The following is an 18,668-nucleotide window of genomic DNA, read 5'->3' as shown; positions in this document are numbered from 1 at the left end:
TGGTGGCGCATGTAATCCCAGCTACTCTGGAGGCTGAGGCAGAAGAATATCTTGAACCCGGGAGGCAGAGGTTGCAGTGAGCTGAGATCGCGTCATTGCACTTCAGCTTGGGCAACAAGAGTGAAACTCCATTTGAAAAAAAAAAAAAAAGAAACGAAGAGCCAACTGATGTGGCAAACTTCACTGTTGTCTCATTGTAAGAAATTGCTGCAGCCACCTCTGCCTTCAGCAAGTGCTACCCTCATCAGTTAGCAGCCATTAACACGAGGCAAGACCCTCCACCCACAAAAAGATGATGACTGTCGCTGAAGTCTCAGATGATTGTTAGCACTTTTTAGCAATGAAGTATATTTAAATTAAAGTCTGCACATTTTTTTTAGACATAATGCTATTGCACACCTGATAGACTACAGTATAGTGCAAATGTAACTTTCATATGCACTGGGAAACCAAATAATTTGTGTTGCTCACACTGTATTGTGATATTAGTTTTATTGCAGTGCTCTGAAGCCTGATCTGCAATATCTCCAAGGTATGCCTGTAGACACATTGCCAGGGGTTCTTCTCTGAGCCTTGACATGTGCTTACGTAAATGAGAGGCCTGAAGCTTAAGCATTGTTAGCTTTGAGATAAATTTTTATTATATTTTATTTACTTTATTTTTCAAGACAGAGTCTCACTCGATGTCACCCAGCTGGGTGCATTGGCACAATCATGGCTCAGAGCAGCCTCAACCTCCTAGGCTCAAGTGACCCTCCTAGTGCAGCCTCCCAAGTAGCTGGGACCACCCGCATGTACCACTATGCCTGGCTAATTTTTGATTTTTTGTAGTGATGAGATCTCCCTATGTTGCCCAGGGTGTTCTCAAACTCCTGGATGCAAGCAATCCTTCTGCCTTAGGCTCCCAAAGTGTTGGAATTATAGGCGTGTAATTGCCTGCTGGGAGGCAAGTCCCTTACACTGCACTCTGTCATTCCCTCCTTCCTGCCTCAACCTTTTTTTGTTTTTCCTTGAGACAGAGTCTTGCACTGTCGCCTGGGCTGGAGTGATCTTGGCTCACTGCAATCTTTCCCTCCTGGGTTCAAACCATTCTCCTGCCTCAGCCTCCTGAGTAGCTGGGATTACAGGTGCCCGCCACCACCCCTGGCTAATTTTTTGTATTTTTAGTAGAGACGGGGTTTCACTATGTTGGCCAGGCTGGTCTCCAACTCCTACCTCGTGATCTGCCCACCTCGGCCTCCCAAAGTGCTGGGATTACGGGCATGAGCTACCGTGCCCAGCCCTTTCTGCCTCAACTTTGCACCTTTTCTTCAGCGAGTCACCCTGGGCTAAGATACAGACTTTCAGTTTGGACAATTATTTTTCTTGGCCTCAGTTTCCTCTTTGGTTACAGGGATAGTAACTACGTCATGCAGATGTGCCTGGGAGAATGGGGTGAAAAGAATACAGGAAGCACCTTGTCCACAGTGGGCTGGTTACTTGTTTTTCCTTCTTTCTGAGCTGCAGGGAAGGGGGTTCTAATGCCACGGCGTAGTAAGGAAGGTTCCCAGGAACAGAACAACCCCCTCTCTCAGTCCCAAGCCTCCCATGGACTGTGCTCCTTGTCTTCAGGCCTTCCCTTCTCCCTCTGATTAAGCCTTCAACACTTGGTGGGGCTCTGCGCAGGGACACAATTTCGTACTCTTGATCCCAAAGGAGATAAAGGCTGGGAAATCTAGGGAAGGAATGTGAAGCCTGTTGGAAAAAGTCCTTTTAAAAGCAGCAAGAAGTGACCTTGTCTCCCTTCTTCCATTCCCTTGGGGCTTGTGAACAGCCTTCAGTATGCAAGTTGGAGTAAGAGCTTCAGAAAGACTGGCTGTGAGGGTTTAGAGAGAGGTTTGAGAAAGCAGCTCAGAGACTCATAGAGTCACACCAAGAGCTTAGCTAATCAGCACCGGAGGAAGACAAATGTCCTTGGTCTGGTGGGACAGCTTTGTGAGGCTTGGAGCACGCAGCCTACCGAGGTGAGTTCAGTGCCAGCCCTGCAAGCTGGGAGGTAGAGAGGCCAAACCAAATTGGAAAAATGACAAAACCCCTATGTACTTTCTAGAACAGTACATACCAGCTAGGAAGTAGTACCCCAAGGTCAGTTCCTTAGCTTTTGACTTATTCTAATGTAGGGCCTCCATTTTTAATAAACTCTCCAGGTGATTCTTAGCCGGAGATTTGAGGCCCGCAATTTAAGAAACTGCTTCTGAGACTGCAGAGACATCCTCAGGGCTGGAAGTTCTTTCTTGACCCGACCAGACTCTCTTCTGCTGTGAAACTAGTTTGGTCTGATCCTGCTGGCTTCTCTGCAGATTACACTCATCAGGGGTTGGCTTGGAGCCTCCTGGGCAGTGGGGCAAGGGGAATCATAGTAACCTAGGTGAAGTCCCTGGGGAAAACTGTGACCGTGGGCCGCTGACAGTTAGAACTCCCTCGGCCCATGGTAAGCTCTTTAAGTTCGGGTTCTGACCTAAAGGTTTGGCCAAAGCCAAAGTGCAGAGCAGGGCACACCAGGGCGAGTCAATCCTTCAGAGCCGCGGTTGGGCTGGAGCGCGGGGCTGCAACGGTTGGAGCGACCGGCTTCGGTTCCTACGCCACCAGCACAAGGCAACTGCCCACTGGAAGTGGGAGGGGCGGGGCTTGAGCCGAGGAACGCGGGCTAGTGGTTGCCACGGTAACGCGTCAACACCAAGGCCTTGGAGGCGCCCGGGCGGCGACAGAGGTCCGGAGTCAGGGCGTGTGGCTGAGGACATGGTGAGGGAGAACCTCAGATGGGGTCTCTTGTGTCCTGAATTGTGTGGGGGCTCTGAGTGGGGAAAGTGGGGGCCTAGGGGAGGGCAGAGTTGGGTCTAAGGGTCGGGAAGGCCCAGGGGTAAGGAGAACACCTCTAGAAGAAGCAAGGGAGATCATGAGGTGGGATCAGAAGGGGAATTAGGGATAGCGTCGATAGTGATTGGAAATGTGGAGCGCGCTGAGCGGAGCAGTTGGAGAGAAAGGGATGTCCCAACCCTCTCCCCCATGCCATCAGACCGGAGCCTCAGTGGACCAAAGATTGTGGATGTGGTGTGGGAAAAAACACTGGTGAGGAGGCCAGATAATGGGTAGTGGTACCTGTTTTGCCACTAACTAGCAAGGTGACTGTGGATAAGTCATCTAATGTGCCCGAGCCTCAGGTTTTTCTCCTGTTAGCAGGGCTTCCTGTCCCTCAGTAGATAGTCAATAAATATTTGGCAGTGAATGAATGAATGAATGAATGGGTGAGTGAGTGAGGAGTGTCTCAGGTTTGCAAGGCCCGGGAGAGAGACTGGGACAGGCCTGTCAGCCTGGGTTTCACTGGAATGGGGAGGACCGTCAGGGTCCTGAAGGTTGAGAAGGCCAGCAAGGCCTGGGAGGAACCATGAAGGGGATGCCTGGGCTTCAGTGTGTTGGTCCCAGAGGGGAGGAGAAGGGCAGAGGATAAGTGTTGGAGTCTTGGGTTATTGGAACTGACCTAGAATGTCTGGGGCACAACAGGTGGCAAAGGTGGAAACTTGGGTATACTTGTGGACAAACTTCAGGCCCAGAGGCTGCATTGCTTTTCTGGGGCTCAGTGGACTTCAGAAGAGTTTTGTTAATTATTAAATAAGCCTTCAACAAAGAGCAGTTCCTGACTTTCGAGGACTCCCTGCAGTGTTGTAATTGGGGTGGAGGGGATCCCTTTTCACTTATGTATTCTATTTGATTCAGTGTCCCATCTTCTCTCAGCACCTTACAAACCCAGTAGCGTATGTATGTATGTGAGCACCTACTGTCATGCCTGGTGTCTAAGGGCATATGGTAAATGTTAGTTCCCCTTTTGTCCTCTTTTAAAAATTTCGTATTTCCAAGCTCTCACAGGTCATAAGTTGCACCTGGGCAAGACTCGTGGACTTCAGAGCACCCAGATCGGGGATTCCCCATCCAGGAGCCACTCAGGGCAGGAGTTTGACTCACTGACTGAGCCCCTTTGAAATTCCTGGGACAGGACTGGGCATATGGACACTTTTGAGAAGCAGTGGGTCTAAGTTAGTGATCTCTGGTAGGCCAGGTATGTGTGTTTGTGTACATATGGTGCTACTCAATAGGTTTGGAGAATATTTAAAGGTGTGAGAAGAGATAGTAGGGGTAGTGAGGCTCACAATTAGGCAGACTTCCAGAACTCTTATAAAAATAATGATTAAAATCCTCCAGAAGGAGAGATGGGGACCTCAGTACTGACTAGGATGTTATCTTCTGGTGGCATCCTACAGATGGCCAACTTGGTCCCACTTGAAGAAAGAGGATAATTACGTGGATCACTCAGAGTAAAAGGCAAGGGGTCTGGTTCATGGGAATCTCCCTTACTTGGTAACTAAAGTCTTCAGAAAGGGAAGTAGAACCAGGCCAAGAGTTTGAAGCCTGAATTTGCCAGCCTGTGGTGACTCTGTGCAAAAAAAGAACTAGATCTCAGAATGGGCAAGACATTTAGGAAAAGACATATTTTTCCTGAACATATCAACTCGTTCAGTTGATGGGTGTTGAAGTTACATCAGGGAAACTCCATACTGACCTATTCTAGCCCCATTCCAGCTTCGTCTTGCTGGATTTGAGTGAAACATCCTGGATCCCGGAATATATAATGCTATTTTTTTTTTAAGGGTTGTACTCTCTTGCTTTCAGAGTTGGGGCACCAGGCCCATTGCTATGCTTTGTTTTCAAATAAAAAATAGTTTTTTTTTTTTCTGGTCATAAAAATAGCTGTCTACTCATTGTAGGAAATTATTCAATAAAGAAACATTTAAGATGGTAAAGCTTACCTGACATACTGTTAAACATTTTTTTGAACATGCTTTCAGTAATACATTCTGGGCACATACCTGCCATTCAAACATCTTTACAAGAATACTTCTACATTTGTTTTTCTTTTTGAGATGGAGTCGCTTAGGCTGGAGGGCAGTGGCGCGATCTTGGCTCACTGCAACCTCTGCCTCCCGGGTTCAAGCGATTCTCCTGCCTCAGCCTCCCAAGTAGCTGGGATTTCAGCCTCCCGAGTAGCTGGGATTACAGGCACGTGCCACTATGCCTGGCTAATTTTTGTATTTTTTTGTAGAGATGGGGGCTTCACTGTGTTGGACAGGCTGGTCTCGAACTCCTGACCTCAGGTGATCCACCCACCTTGGCCTCCCAAAGTACTGGGATTACAGGCATGAGCCACCATGCCTGGCCAAGAATACTTATATTTCTTTTTCTTTCTTTATTATTATTATTTTTTTTGAGATAATGTCTTGCTCTGTCACCCAGGCTGGAGTGCAGTAGCTCAACCTTGGCTCACTGCAACCTCTGCCTCCCGGGATCAAGCTATCCTTCCGCCTCAGCCTCCCAAGTAGCTGGGACTATAGGTATACGCCACCACGCCTGGCTAATTTTCATACTTTTTATAGAGATGGGGTTTTGCCATGTTGCCCAGGCTGGTCTTGAACTCCTGAGTTCATTCGATCCACCCGCCTTGTCTTCCCCAAATGCTGAGATTATAGGTATGAGCCATGGCACCCAGCCTTATGTGTTTCTTACAGTCTGTTTTCTTTACAACTTAACATGTTATGGAGCTCATCCTGTATCAATGTCTGCAAATCAAAATCATTATTTGTTTGATCAGCAAATCTTTCTGCATCAGAGTCTCTCATAGAGCTCCTAACTGTGGCTGAATTCTTGTGCTCCAGGAGTTGGAAGGCTTATGAAGAGAGGGGGAGTCAGCTGAGTCACCAAGACGAAAATATCAAAGCAGGGCTGGCATCTTTATCTGTCCCCAGTCCTCATTTTCCCCAGACCCCCTGCCTTCTCAGCTGCCTTCCCTTCAAGAGCTGTCTCCCCACAAGCAGGACTGGATATGCTTCTCCTTATGCACAGTTCAGCTTCTTGGCAATATTTATTTGGTCATGCAAAGAAGAAAACCAGCCCGTCACCTCCTAAAAGAACTTCTTCACTATTGCCTCTGGCCCAGAGGGATCCAACTTTACGTTTATGCTTGGTTCTCCATTTTTTTCTCGTATGTTTACACAGTGACCTCTGTAATCCTTGTTACCCTTGGCAAAACTGTTTATTCTAACCCTGGTGTAAGGCTGTGGCTTCAAAGTCAGCATTTTCCAAATGAGGTTTTCTCAACCACCCAACCCTAGAGTTCAGAGCTTCCCTCTGTCCTGCTCAGTGGCCACTTTTCTGTGGTCATCTGTTTTTCTTCCTCTGTTCTGGCTCAGGCAGTCCTTGCTGTGACTTCCTCTTGACATGGGTACCAAGGGCATAGGAAACAGGAGATGCAGCCTCAGCCCTGGAGGAACCTGCAGTCTGGCGGACACTTCAGCACAAGGGAAAACCTGTTGGAGTCCTTGAAAAGAGACAGGAAAACAAATGGAAAACAATAATACTTTCCATCTGTATTCCAAAGCCCTTTCACATACGTTATTATCCACAGTGGAGACCACATACGTGATCTGGAAAACATGGAATGGCGGAGTGACTTGGAGTCAGGCAGGCATATTCCAGAAAAGTATCCATCTCAATCTGGTCTGCAGTCCTGTCCTTGAGAGGTCATCTTTCTTCATCAAATGCACGTTGCTATATTGTTCCTAGTATGTGCCAGGCACTGTGCCTTTTCCCTTAATTACATGCAAAACTCATGATCCAAAGCCTTCCACCTTTTCCAGTTATTCCAAATGCTTAGCCTCAATCCCACCTACTGAAGTTTCTATTCGTTTCCTCTTATTCTATTTTTGGTGGAAAGGGGAGCTGTAGCTCACCACCTACCATATAATAACCCTTTAGAGGCTGTTATTAGGCATCCTTGGGGCTGCTATTTTTACCTTTTAATAAATCCAAGCTTCTCTGCTCTACTGTATTGGGGCTGGCTGAGGCTGTAGAGGGAGACTCCTTGTGTAAGCCTTTTGCTGGCTGTGCCAGGCAGTGAGGGAAATGCACATATAGCAGTGTTCAATGTACAGCACAGAGACAGCTGGAAAATAATTGTCCAATTGAGTGTGAAAACCTGATACAGGTGTAACAGGCACTGGGATGTCTGGTTGGCAATGACAGATCAGAGAGAGCTTTCAGAACACTGTCCAGGGCTTAGTGACCTGGAATGCATGGTATATTTCCCTGTCTACCCTGTTCCCTTGACAGCTGCTGATTCCCAGTCTTGGGAATGTGTCTGGCCCATTCCTTCAAGGTAACCCAGTTTAGAGAGATGTGGGGCATATGGGCTCCTCCAAAGTGAGGTTTGAGTCAGCTTTATCATAAGCCTGGAGTCATCCAGTAGTCCTTGTAGATACTACCTTTTCAAGATAGACGTCTACTCTTGGGACTGAGCTGAAGCTGCCTGTCCTTTGGGAATGGAGGTTGTGTTGATCAGATTCTTAGTTACAAGCGACAGAACCAGAATTCCAATTTAAGTAAAAGAGAATGTGTTAAGAGGGTTTTGGAGAGCTCAAAAATAGGAACAAAGGAAGGTTCTGCAGCTGGAATCAAGACCACAATCAAAACGAATTGATCTGGCAAGGACCCTGATGCACTGTTGTATCCCCAAAACTTCCAACTCTGTACATAGGGTGCTGCTGCTGGCATCGTTATCAGTGTTGTCCAGACACTGGGTCTGACTGCCAGTTCTGTTTGGGTCAGAAAGGTTTTCCTTGTTCTGCCTTTTGGTTCACTAGTTCCCTAGTCATTGTCAGTCCAGGGCCATCTCACTGGGTAAGCCTAGGTCCCTTGGGCAGGCTGAGAAGGTGAATATTTGATGTTTTCAGCTTCTGTAGTTGGAGATGAGCACTATCTCCCACAACTCATTAGATGGGGAATTTGCCAAAATAGGAAGTTAGTAGGGGGCTAAAAAATGACTAAGGCACACTAAAAGGGTCTTGGGAGAGAAAGAGCCAAATAGTGGATATTATGAACTGGTTTGCTTGATTGTAGCTAGTAATCATTTATCATTACCACTGCCTCAAGTTTATTGGGCATCAGCCACATGCCAAGCAGTGGGTGAGGCGCTTTTCCATCCTTTATATCCTGTGCTCCCACCATAACCTTGTAAGATTGTGGAGATACGAAGGAGGTCAAACAGTGGTATCATTTGTGAGAAAGACTTGAAGCACAAGCTGAAAAGACTGGAGGCAAAGGGGACACTGTGCATGTCTGGAGAGGCAAGTCCAAATTGCCCCACGAGAGGTTGTTCTCTTGGGAAACTGGTACTAGTCTGATAATGAGAAACTGTTGCTTCTCTCCTCCTGCCATTCCTGCTTCTTTTATCTTTACTTCCATCCTATGTGGCCGACTTGGCCTTCAGCTTCGGGGACTATAGAATTGCTTTTTAAAAAACCGCAAAAAACAAAACAGTTTTTTTTTTTTTTTTTTTTTTTTTTTTTTTTTTTTTTTGAGACGGAGTTTCGCTCTGTCGCCCAGGCTGGAGTGCAGTGGCCGGATCTCAGCTCACTACAAGCTCCGCCTCCCGGGTTCACGCCATTCTCCTGCCTCAGCCTCCCGAGTAGCTGGGACTACAGGCGCCTGCCACCTCGCCCGGCTAGTTTTTTGTACTTTTTTAGTAGAGACGGGGTTTCACCATATTAACCAGGATGGTCTCGATCTCCTGACCTCGTGATCCGCCCGTCTCGGCCTCCCAAAGTGCTGGGATTACAGGCTTGAGCCACCGCGCCCGGCCAACAGTTTTGTTTTTAATTGACACATAATGATTGTACACATTTATGGGGTACAGTGTGATGTTTTGATACATGTATGTACATTGTATAATGATCAAATCAGGGTAATTAGCATATCCATTACCTAAAACACTTGTCATTTCTTTGCGGTGAGAACACTCAAAATTCTCTCTTCTAGATAGTTTGAAATATACCATATAAATAATATACATTATTGTACACATGTAGATTAATATATATTATTGTATACATGTATATTAATATACATTTATATGTAGTAATGTATATTATATACATGTATATAATATACATTTATATATAGTTATATATTATTATATACATGTATACTAATATACATTTATATATAGTAATATACATTATTAACTCTAGTCATTCTATTGTGCTATCAAATACTAGATCTTACCATCTCATTTAATCTTATAACATTTATATTTCTCAAAATCCTCTCCTCTAGATATTGTGTATCTCTTTTGAGATATACAGTACATTATTATCAACTATAGTGGCCTTTCTGTGCAATAGAGCACCAGAACTTATTCCTCCTATCTAACTGTAACTGTGCACTCATTGATCAACCTCTCCCCATGCCCCTCCCCTTCCTCTCTTCAGCCTCTGGTAACCACCATTCTACTCTCTACTTCTATGAGATCAACTGTTTTACAGAAATGCTCCTTTGTGCAGAGCTCTCTTTTTGCAGAGACCCCCCTGCTCTGTGGGGATGCCCTCCATCTGTTACTCTTTGTCCCCTACGGTTCAGAGTTTACACGGCCGCTTTCCCTAACTGTTTCTTTTTCACATGCCCACCCACTCCCCCAGCATGGGCTGGTGAATTGTTGAGTGCTCAGGGCCTGGATACCACTCAGTACTGATGACCCAAACTTTCTGCCTCTTCCTGCAGCCACTAAGCACAGCTGGCATCCTGAGCTCCTCTTCTGCCGCTTCCAACAGGTCAAGGAATAAGGCTCGCTATCGGACCAAAGCCGTGAGCTCTGAGGTGGATGAGAGCCTCTTTGGAGATATCAAGGTAATCTTCAACAAGTCCTTTCAAGTCAATGCCACCTGCAGGCAGAAGCCCAAAAATGTAGCTCAGGGCAAAGCTTCTGCTGAGTAACCTTGCTCTCATAGGTAGCTCTCAGACTGAAGACAAAGGGGAATTCTGAGACCTGAGTTGCAGAGCTTTGGGATCTAGTGGGGCCTATTTCAACAGGGACACCCGGCTTCTTCCACCCCAGAGTCTCTCATGTCTTCACAGTGTTTAAAATGTGTTGTAATGTCAAAAGGGAGGCTCAGCTGCAGAGAGTGCAATAGTTGCAGTTGAGCTCCATGATGGAACCGCTGGAGGGCTGATGGGCTAAGCTTGCAGACAAGAGCAACATCTTCCCCCTCCATCCAAGGATAATAGCATCAGAGTACAACACAAAACCATCCTCCTTTCCCAGTTGCTCAACTAAAACAATTATTTAGCTTTGGGAAATGAGCAGGTCTTTATTTGCAAGTGTTGTCTAGACCAAGAGGTTGACAACTCCTTTAGTCTGGATAAAGAGAGCTAGATAATAGAGCTTTGACTGATTTTGGTACACATGGAGTTTAGTAGGTGAGAAGGAAGAGAGGGAAGGAGAAAAAGAGAATGAGACATGGAGAGAAGGGCAGTGAGAGTTTAAGAGAAGGGGAAAAGGGAAAGAGAGACCCCAATAGTGATCTGAATCCCTCTGCCAGTGGGGAAGGTGGGGAGAGGAGAGTTGGTGTTGCTCTTCAACATCTTCATTGTGAATTGAAGAGGACTCTCCAGAGGGATCAAGATAGGCTTCTTAATCCATTTAGAAGACTCTCACTCTGCAGCAGTTTTCCTGTTGGTAAGGGAAAGGATCAACAGATGCATTTATTTATTTATTTATTTTTAAAGACAGGGTTTCACTCCTGTCACCCAGGCTGCAGTGCAATGGTACAATCTTGGCTCACTGCCACCTCCGCTTCCCAGGCTCAAGTGATTCTCCTGCCTCAGCCTCCCAAGTAGTTGGGACTACAGGTGCACACCACCATGCCTGGCTAATTTTTGTATTTTTTGTAAGGACAGGGTTTCATCGTGTTCCCCACACTGGTCTTGAACTCCTAAGCTCAAGCAATCTGCCTGCCTTGACCTCCCAAAGTGCTGGCATTACAGGTGTGAGTCACCCCACCTGGCCGAAATGCAATTTCACTTACAGACATTTGTGTTGTTGTTGCTGTTGTTGTGGGTACATGTGGAGTTTTCTAGTCAAAGCAAAGAGAGATTTGGAATTGGCTGAGTTCTCCAGGAGCAGTCACGCTGGCTGGCAAAAGGTGGTTATCAGAAAAATGCTTGTCCCTTGCCCAGTTTCTTTGGCCTCATTGGTGGGTAAGAGTTCAGGAAGTCTCTCAACAGGCAGTAGAGGGCAGAAGTGGCCTGTGGCATGACTGAGTTGTGCCCACGTGAAAGCAGAGATGGGCACCAGGTGGCAGTAGCACACAGGGGACTGTGAGTGCAAAGTGAGGTAGGACAAGTGGGGCCATCCCCCTGCCTCTGGTGAGGATCACAGTGGCTGCATTAATGACACATCCTTTCCTGTGTTTAGACATTTTCTGAAACAGGTGATTTCATTTTCTTGTTATCTAACTCCTTCAGGTTGGAGAATTTTGAAAAACAAAAACAAAACAAAAAAAACACAGTCTGTGTTCTTGCTGAATTCTAACTCACTGACCTCAGCACCAACTCAATGAGCTGGTAGAGAACTACCCATAGATCTTAAGGGTAGGCCTCTGCAGGTCATTTAGCGATTTCTATCTCCCTCAGTATGGCTTTTTGCGGGGGTTAAAGTAATTTAATTGTAAGAAAGAATTTAACATGACCAAGGTCAAAGACTGTAAGAGTCTGTAACAAATTATATTGCTTCAAACCCACTGTGTGGTCCTAGAGAGATAATTATTTCTTCTTTCGTAAAGGAAAATCTTTCATGGAGAGAGGAAAACCTAGAGACCAGAAATTTGCTTTCATTCCTGATGACTTTACACTAGGTATAGACACACACTAGTGACCGCCACTCTTTACTATCCCTACCGTTCTGCAAGGAATATCTGTGCAAGAACAAGAGACTTGTTCTCTGAAAAACTGGTCAGGACCCAGCATGGTGGCTCACGCCTGTAATCCCAGCACTTTGGGAGGCCCAGGTGGGCGGATCACCTGAGGTCAGGAGATTGAGACCAGCCTGGCCAACATGGAGAAACCCCATCTCTTCTAAAAACACAAAAATTAGCCAGGTGTGGTAGTGGTTGTCTGTAATCCCAGCTACTCGGGAGACTGAGGCAGGAGAATTGCTTGAACTCGGGAGGCAGTGGTTGTAGTGAGCCAAGATTGTGCCACTACACTCTAGCCTGAGTGACAGAGCAAGACTCCATCTCAAAAGAAAAAAAGAAAAGAAAAAAGAAAAGAAAAGAAAAGAAAAGAAAAGCTGGTCAGTACAGAACACATCCAGCCATGCTCAGATATAGGGCATCACACTGCTCTATCCTTGAAGTTAGGACTGACCAGCAGGAAGTGGGGGTGACAAGCTTCTAAGCTATTCTTTCTGAACTCATAGTCCCCAGCCCAGGGCCAGAGTGATAGCCCCATTGTGCTGCTCCGAGATAAGCATACCCTTCAAAAAACTCTCACTGCTTTGGGCTTGGATCGAAAGCCAGAGACCATCCAGCTCATCACCCGGGACATGGTCCGAGAGCTCATGTGAGTACACAGTCCCCTGTCCTTCTTTGCCCAGTCCCTATCTTTTTGCTAAGGATCTTTGCAAGGAGATGGATAAACCCACCTGGTTTCATTCTGTCCGTCCAATCCCCACTTCTTTCCTATTCATTTTCCCCTTTTTGTTTGATAGTTCTTTCTTTCTTCTCCGTCCTGGCCTCTCTTGTTTCTCCCATTGTATCTATTATTGCCACTGTCCTTTATTCTCAGCTTCATTCTCCTTCCTTACTTCTGGCTGGCTGTGTGAGCTAAGGGACTGGTAGAGGGGAGGTGCTTAGTGAGTCCTCTCTAAGTCCCCATTAGTGCCCTCCCTAAAGAGAAGTGATCCAGATGAGTCACTTCCTTTCGGCTGCATTAAGAATCTGAAGCAAAGAGAAACTGACCAGATGCCTCATTAGACCCCTGGCTTCCTCCCAGACTCTAAGGCCGTAAGAGGAAATTCAGAGGGGCTCCTTGGTTTCCTTTGGGATTAGCTCAGCCCCGCTTCCTGACTAGAGCTGCCCCCAGGCTTGAGCCCCTCCTGTGGGGCTTAGGCCTAGCTCAACCATGTGCCATGAGCCAACACTGCTCGGTGGTTTAGCTCTTGTGTTAGTGCTTCACCCTTTACAGCCGTTCTCCCTGCCCTGGCTCCACCCACTAAAAACCCTAATTCCCAGAAAATGCTACCTGTGTCACAGCTGGGGAAGCACATCTGGGACACACCCCGGGAGCTGTGTTGGACTGTGGTCCCTTACTGACCGTGTCTGGTCAGCCCTGGCATCAAGTGGCCAGATGTGGCTAGAGCCCTGCAGCCACTCCTGGAGCTGGAGGAAGGGCTCCTTCTTGGAGCCATCTGATCCTGAAAACACGTCAGAGGACAAGTGGCTGGTTATTTTTCAGGGCTGCTGAAAGTAGTATGAACTGCTGTCTTAGATTCAGATCACTGCTGGTCACTCCAGATCCTAGGCTGTTTAGGGCCACACTGCTTCGTGAAACACAAGATCTTGGCTAAGCTGCAAATCCACTCACTCATTCTGTCCATCTCCTGGACCACCCTCCCCCAACACACACACACTAGTTTTATTAGATGAGGTTTCACTTCCTGTCTCAGACCATCTGTCTTATTGGCATGTACCTGCCTCACCCAGAAGCAGCTTTCTTCCCACCTCCCCAACTACTCCCTCCCCCATCTTTAATGTATGTCATTTGCTTGTAATCATTATAATTAGCGATTGGTTTGTTGAATGCGTTGGATAGCTAGAAAGGAGAGGTCTATAGACGTCTCTGGCTATTGTTGATCATAGATTTTAATTAATATTTAGGGTTCAAAGCTTCTCTCTAGGCTGGATAGGCAGGGAAGCTTAGGTTTCTAACTAGCATCTACATCAACCTTGTCTGGCGTCCTCTTGCCCTTTTTATGTCATCCTTGAGGAATAATCTCTTTTTAAAGTTTAATTCAACAGCTTTGTTTTGAATTCTCACTCTGTGGCAAGCGCTATGCCAGAGACTAGGCTACCAATGTGGTTAAGACAGAGTTTGTATCCTGAAGGAGCTCGTAAAGGAAACAGAGCCTGCATGATTGGCTGTGATACAGGCAGTAAGAACAGAGTGCAGTGGGGGCTCAGAGGAGGAGGTGATCTATTGGGTCTTGGTGGGTGGGGGGGCAGAGTGGGCACATGTGGACATGATGGGGGGTGGGTCTCAGCTGCACAGAGAAGGTAACATATGAGTTGGACCTTATAGAAAAAGGACTTAAAATGTCTCTTTTTAGCCTGCAGTGCTACTTGACTCCCACCTTGGAACCTCTACTCCCCATGGACCCATGGCACACTTGCCATCTCTTCTGCCACTGGAGAAGTCCACTGGCATGATGGGGAGAGGGGAAGAGAGCAGAGAAGCCTAAAGTGTGGTGCCGAGAACTTTCCCTCTCACCTCCCTAAATCTGTTCATTCTTGTGTCAGTATTCCCACAGAGGATCCCTCCGGGGAATCCCTAATCATCAGCCCTGAGGAGTTTCAGCGAGTCAAATGGGCATCCCATGCCCTGACCAGAGAAGAACTTGAGGCCAGGGACCAGGCCTTCAAGAAGGAGAAGGAAGCCGTCATGGTAGTTAACCTCCCTAAGCCTTTGCCTCTGCAGATGGGTGGCAGAATCAAAATGTACTGAGGAACTCTCATTAGGGGTCCCTGAAATGAGGCACAAATTACGTACTTAAGAAATATTGCAGAAAGGAGACCAAAGAGCAACACCTGAGATGAGAGGTGGGAGCAACTGGGGCCAAGGGGAGGGCTGAGAATGAAGCCAGGCTGTGGAACTTCTTGGTTCTGATGTCATCACTGGCCAAGGCAAAATTGTACTGGGTCACCTGTGATAGCCAGGCTAGCACCCAGGGCACAGAGCGCATGAAATAATCCCCCACTGAGCCAGACTGGTCTCCCTTAGGATGCAGTGATGACACGAAAGAAGATCATGAAACAGAAGGAGATGGTGTGGAACAACAACAAGAAGCTCAGTGACCTGGAGGAGGTAGCCAAGGAACGGGCCCAGAACCTCCTGCAGAGAGCCAACAAGCTGCAGATGGAGCAGGAGGAGGAGCTCAAGGACATGAGCAAGGTGGGCTCTTCATCTCTCCCTTCCCTCTGAGTGCTCACTGCCATCCTGCCTCCCTCCTCTTATTCCCACACTGGACAAGGTCAGGGACTGGTGGGGGTGTAGGCAGGGGAGGGGCAGCAGGAGAGCTGCACCTGCTGTGGTAGTTGCAGTGATCACAGTGAGGACTGGCTCTGCCACCTGCTTGCTGTGTGATCTTGGGCAAGTCACTTGCCCTCCCTGAGCCTCACTTTCTTCATTTGTAACTTGAGGGTGGTAAAACTGCTTTGTGGAATCATTGGCAGGATGAAATAAGCTAATAGATGGGAGAGGCTTTGTGGGCTGTGGATTGGTAAATTAAATGTGAAGTGTTACTTGTATTTTCATCCTGTTAGTTCAGTTCTGGCCACGTATGGTGGTCGAGGCAATTGGATGCTTTTGGAGTACCTAAAGCTCTTCCTTTGGCTGAGAGCATAAAGACCAGAGGCTCATTTGAATTCTGTTGTAACTCATTTGCACGTAGTTCATTTCCTTACCAAACGAAAAGTGCTGATTCCCCAATCCCTGCACCTCTGATTTCTGTCTCTCAGGTAAATCTTCTCTACATTTGCCTCCTTTAATTTTCTAAAGTTTTACTTTTGGGTTCTTATGGATGGGCCCATGGCTTTTCATCCCTTTTGTGTCATGTTGGGCTCTTCCAGCTTAAAAATCTTGTGGCCTGGCCTCTGCAAGAGTGTCTTAGCTCCCCTGAGGAGAACAAGGGGTCCAACCTGGAGTTCATGGGTCTCTAAGTGGAACAATGGACCTCTGAAGTTTTATAGAAATTTTGTGTGTATATCTGTAAGTGAATTTGATGGAGGAGAGGGCCTACTGCTTTCATCATATTTCCAAAGGGTGACCCATTACCACCAAAACCCTACGATGTAGCTCCCTGAAAGATGCTATTCCAGGCCCCTCCTTGCACAGACCATGGCACCTGGCAGGAGGCCGGTAAATCTTTGAGCTCAACTGTATTCAGGGGAAAGGTAAATATAAGAACATTCTTATTTCCCCAGACTTGTGAGCAGTCATGCACACCTCTGGCATGCTCAGCAGTATAGCATTGTGTTCCCATTTCTTCCCCTTAAACTTACACATCCCTAGGCCTAGTGCCACAGTTTAATCCCCACTCTCCAGATTATCCTCAATGCTAAGTGCCATGCCATTCGGGATGCCCAAATCCTGGAGAAGCAGCAGATCCAAAAAGAACTGGACACAGAGGAGAAGCGGTTGGATCAGATGATGGAAGTGGAGCGGCAGAAATCCATTCAAAGGCAGGAGGAACTGGACAGGAAGAGGAGGGAGGAACGAATTAGGTAAAGATATGGTTTTGGCATCTCCCTCTCTAAGCTATTTCCATGTATCTTTAGGTCCATGTAGCCTAGCAAAGAGGGAAAAAATGCAAAATGGTCATTATTGTCATCTACTTATCTTAAAACTTCACTAAGTGATACACAGAATCACAGAACCTTTTTTTTTTTTTTTTTTTTTTTTTGAGATGGAGTCTCAGTCTGTCACCCAGGCTGGAGTGTAGTGGCATAATCTTGGCTCACTGTAATCTCCACCTCCTGGGTTCAAGCGATTCTTCTACTTCAGCCTCCCAAATAGCTGGGATTACAGGCACGCACAACAACACCCGGCTAATTTTTGTATTTAGTAGAGATGGGGTTTCACCATGTTACCCAGGCTGATCTCAAACTTCTGACCTCAAGTGATCAGCCGGCCTCAGCCTCCCAAAGTGTTGGCATTACAGGCGTGAGCCTGGCCGGAATCACAGAACTTTTAAAAGCTTATTTCCCAAATCTTGGGAGACACTTCACAGTCTTGCTGCAATCTCGTTTCTTACCCCTACCTGCCATCTACTTTCTGCTTTTTCCCAGGCCCCCAACATGCCAGGCCATGTCACAAGTTCTTAATTTTTTGTTGTTTTCTCTTTTTTTGAATACCCTCCTCTCCTTTTCCTCCTGCAAAATGCTCTCTCCTTCCCTTTATACATAGCTTTGCTGTCACCTCCCTCATGTCACCAGGCAGGCTTAGTGGCTCCCTTCTCTGTGCCCATCACTCTGTGTTTATACTCCAGCACCCTACTCTTGTGCTCTTGTGCTGTGGCTCTCTGACCCTCCTAGATGCTACGCTCATTGGGGACAGGTCCTATCGTATCAATTTCTGTAGCTTCTGAGCCTAGTAGAGTGTTTGGCCTGTAATAGGTGCTTAATTCATGTTAGGATGAATCAATTCAGTCTCCCCTTCATTTTGTGCTGAAAAGGACAAGTCCCAGAGGAAATAAATTATAGAATAATAGTGTCCTAGATTTAGAACGCCAACCATTCAATACATGAATTACCTCTATAAATAATCCTTGTACCACACTGAATGGCAGTTTTATCTCCCCAGCTGTATCCTATTCTCTGGAACCATTCATCTCTGTACCTGGTATACTATACCTGGTACATTCACCTCTGTACTTCTGGTAGGTACCTGGTGTACTATAGTAGGTTCCCAGTAAAAGGTTATTTAGTGGCTAAGTGGCTGTCCATCTTCTGCATAAACAGCTCCAGTAAAGGAAAAATCTGTCTCATTAGGCAACAGTAATGATTTGAGCTGGTCCTTATATTGAGGCCAAACTTGTTTTCATGTAACCCTTTTACTCTTTACTCCGGTTTACTTCATCTGGAGTCATGAAGCCATTTGAGCACTCCATCTGAATGTGGCTCTCATACTCTTTTCCCTCGATCCTTATCCTAATCTGTGTCTTCTCCCATTCTTCCAGCCTTTACTCAGATGTCATGGGGTCTATGCTTCCAAGTTTGTTGACACCCCATTAACACATAGGGAATCACTGGCAACACTGCTTATAGACCCTGGGTTTTTTTTTGTTGTTGTTGTTTTTTGTTTTTTGTTTGTTTGTTTGTTTTTTGGCTTTTTACTATTCAGCTAGCTTCCTATGATTACTCTGGGAAGATTTGGGAGGTGGTAGGATTTCAGAAACTCTTTATATACTGGAAGGTAGAAAGTGTTTTATCAAGTGGGGTGCCCCTCTTGGGCAAACAAAGAAGGAGAATCTCAGGAAAAGTGAGCCCTGGAACCAGAAGCTCAGGAGAAAGGAGGCTAACCCTTGAGGTCCTTCCTGGGTGAAGGACTTTGGTCTGGGCTCATGAAGCATATTGATGTTTAAGGGGCACTTGTCAATTGTTTCTGTGACACCACCCACCTTGGGGGTTGTTTAGATGGAGGTTGGACTCTGAGAGACGTGGACCCTGGGTTTCTAAGACACTGTGGCACTGTTTTCTCCAAGAGGAAGGCGGCAAATTGTGGAACAGATGGAAAAGAACCAGGAGGAGCGATCACTGCTTGCTGAGCAGCGGGAGCAGGAGAAGGAGCAGATGCTGGAGTATATGGAACAGCTCCAAGAGGAAGATCTAAAGGTAACAGGCCAGACAGACAATGCCACGTTTCACCACCAGCAGCATCAAAACCCTTCAAGACTCTGGGGTTTCAGGGTGTTGAATGATTTTCTGCCAGGCACATGCTCATTTCACAACATCATCACCATCAACTTTTTATTG

General features: G+C 46.6%; 1 protein-coding gene across 3 annotated transcripts in view; it reads left to right on the top strand.

Moving 5' to 3' along the window:
* The first annotated feature begins 2,680 nt into the window (after positions 1-2,680).
* The window catches only part of CFAP45 (cilia and flagella associated protein 45), a 28,902-nt gene continuing 12,914 nt past the window's right edge, over positions 2,681-18,668 (top strand). For 2 of the 3 annotated variants that reach the window (XR_003120873.1, XM_025394762.1), the window contains exons 1-7: positions 2,681-2,781; positions 9,643-9,768; positions 12,338-12,480; positions 14,436-14,580; positions 14,917-15,087; positions 16,240-16,418; positions 18,398-18,527. Coding sequence is in view for 2 of the 3 variants with exons in the window: in XM_025394762.1 (XP_025250547.1) it covers positions 2,779-2,781; positions 9,643-9,768; positions 12,338-12,480; positions 14,436-14,580; positions 14,917-15,087; positions 16,240-16,418; positions 18,398-18,527 (897 nt within the window). In the remaining variant the exon portion in view is untranslated. Of the gene's footprint in view, positions 2,782-4,295; positions 4,501-9,642; positions 9,769-12,337; positions 12,481-14,435; positions 14,581-14,916; positions 15,088-16,239; positions 16,419-18,397; positions 18,528-18,668 lie in introns of all 3 variants that reach the window. The other variant, XM_025394771.1, reaches the window with a different exon arrangement.

This window comes from Theropithecus gelada, chromosome 1, assembly GCF_003255815.1.
Source record: "Theropithecus gelada isolate Dixy chromosome 1, Tgel_1.0, whole genome shotgun sequence".
Lineage (NCBI taxonomy): Eukaryota > Metazoa > Chordata > Mammalia > Primates > Cercopithecidae > Theropithecus > Theropithecus gelada.
This window is presented reverse-complemented; position numbering and strand designations above follow the sequence as displayed.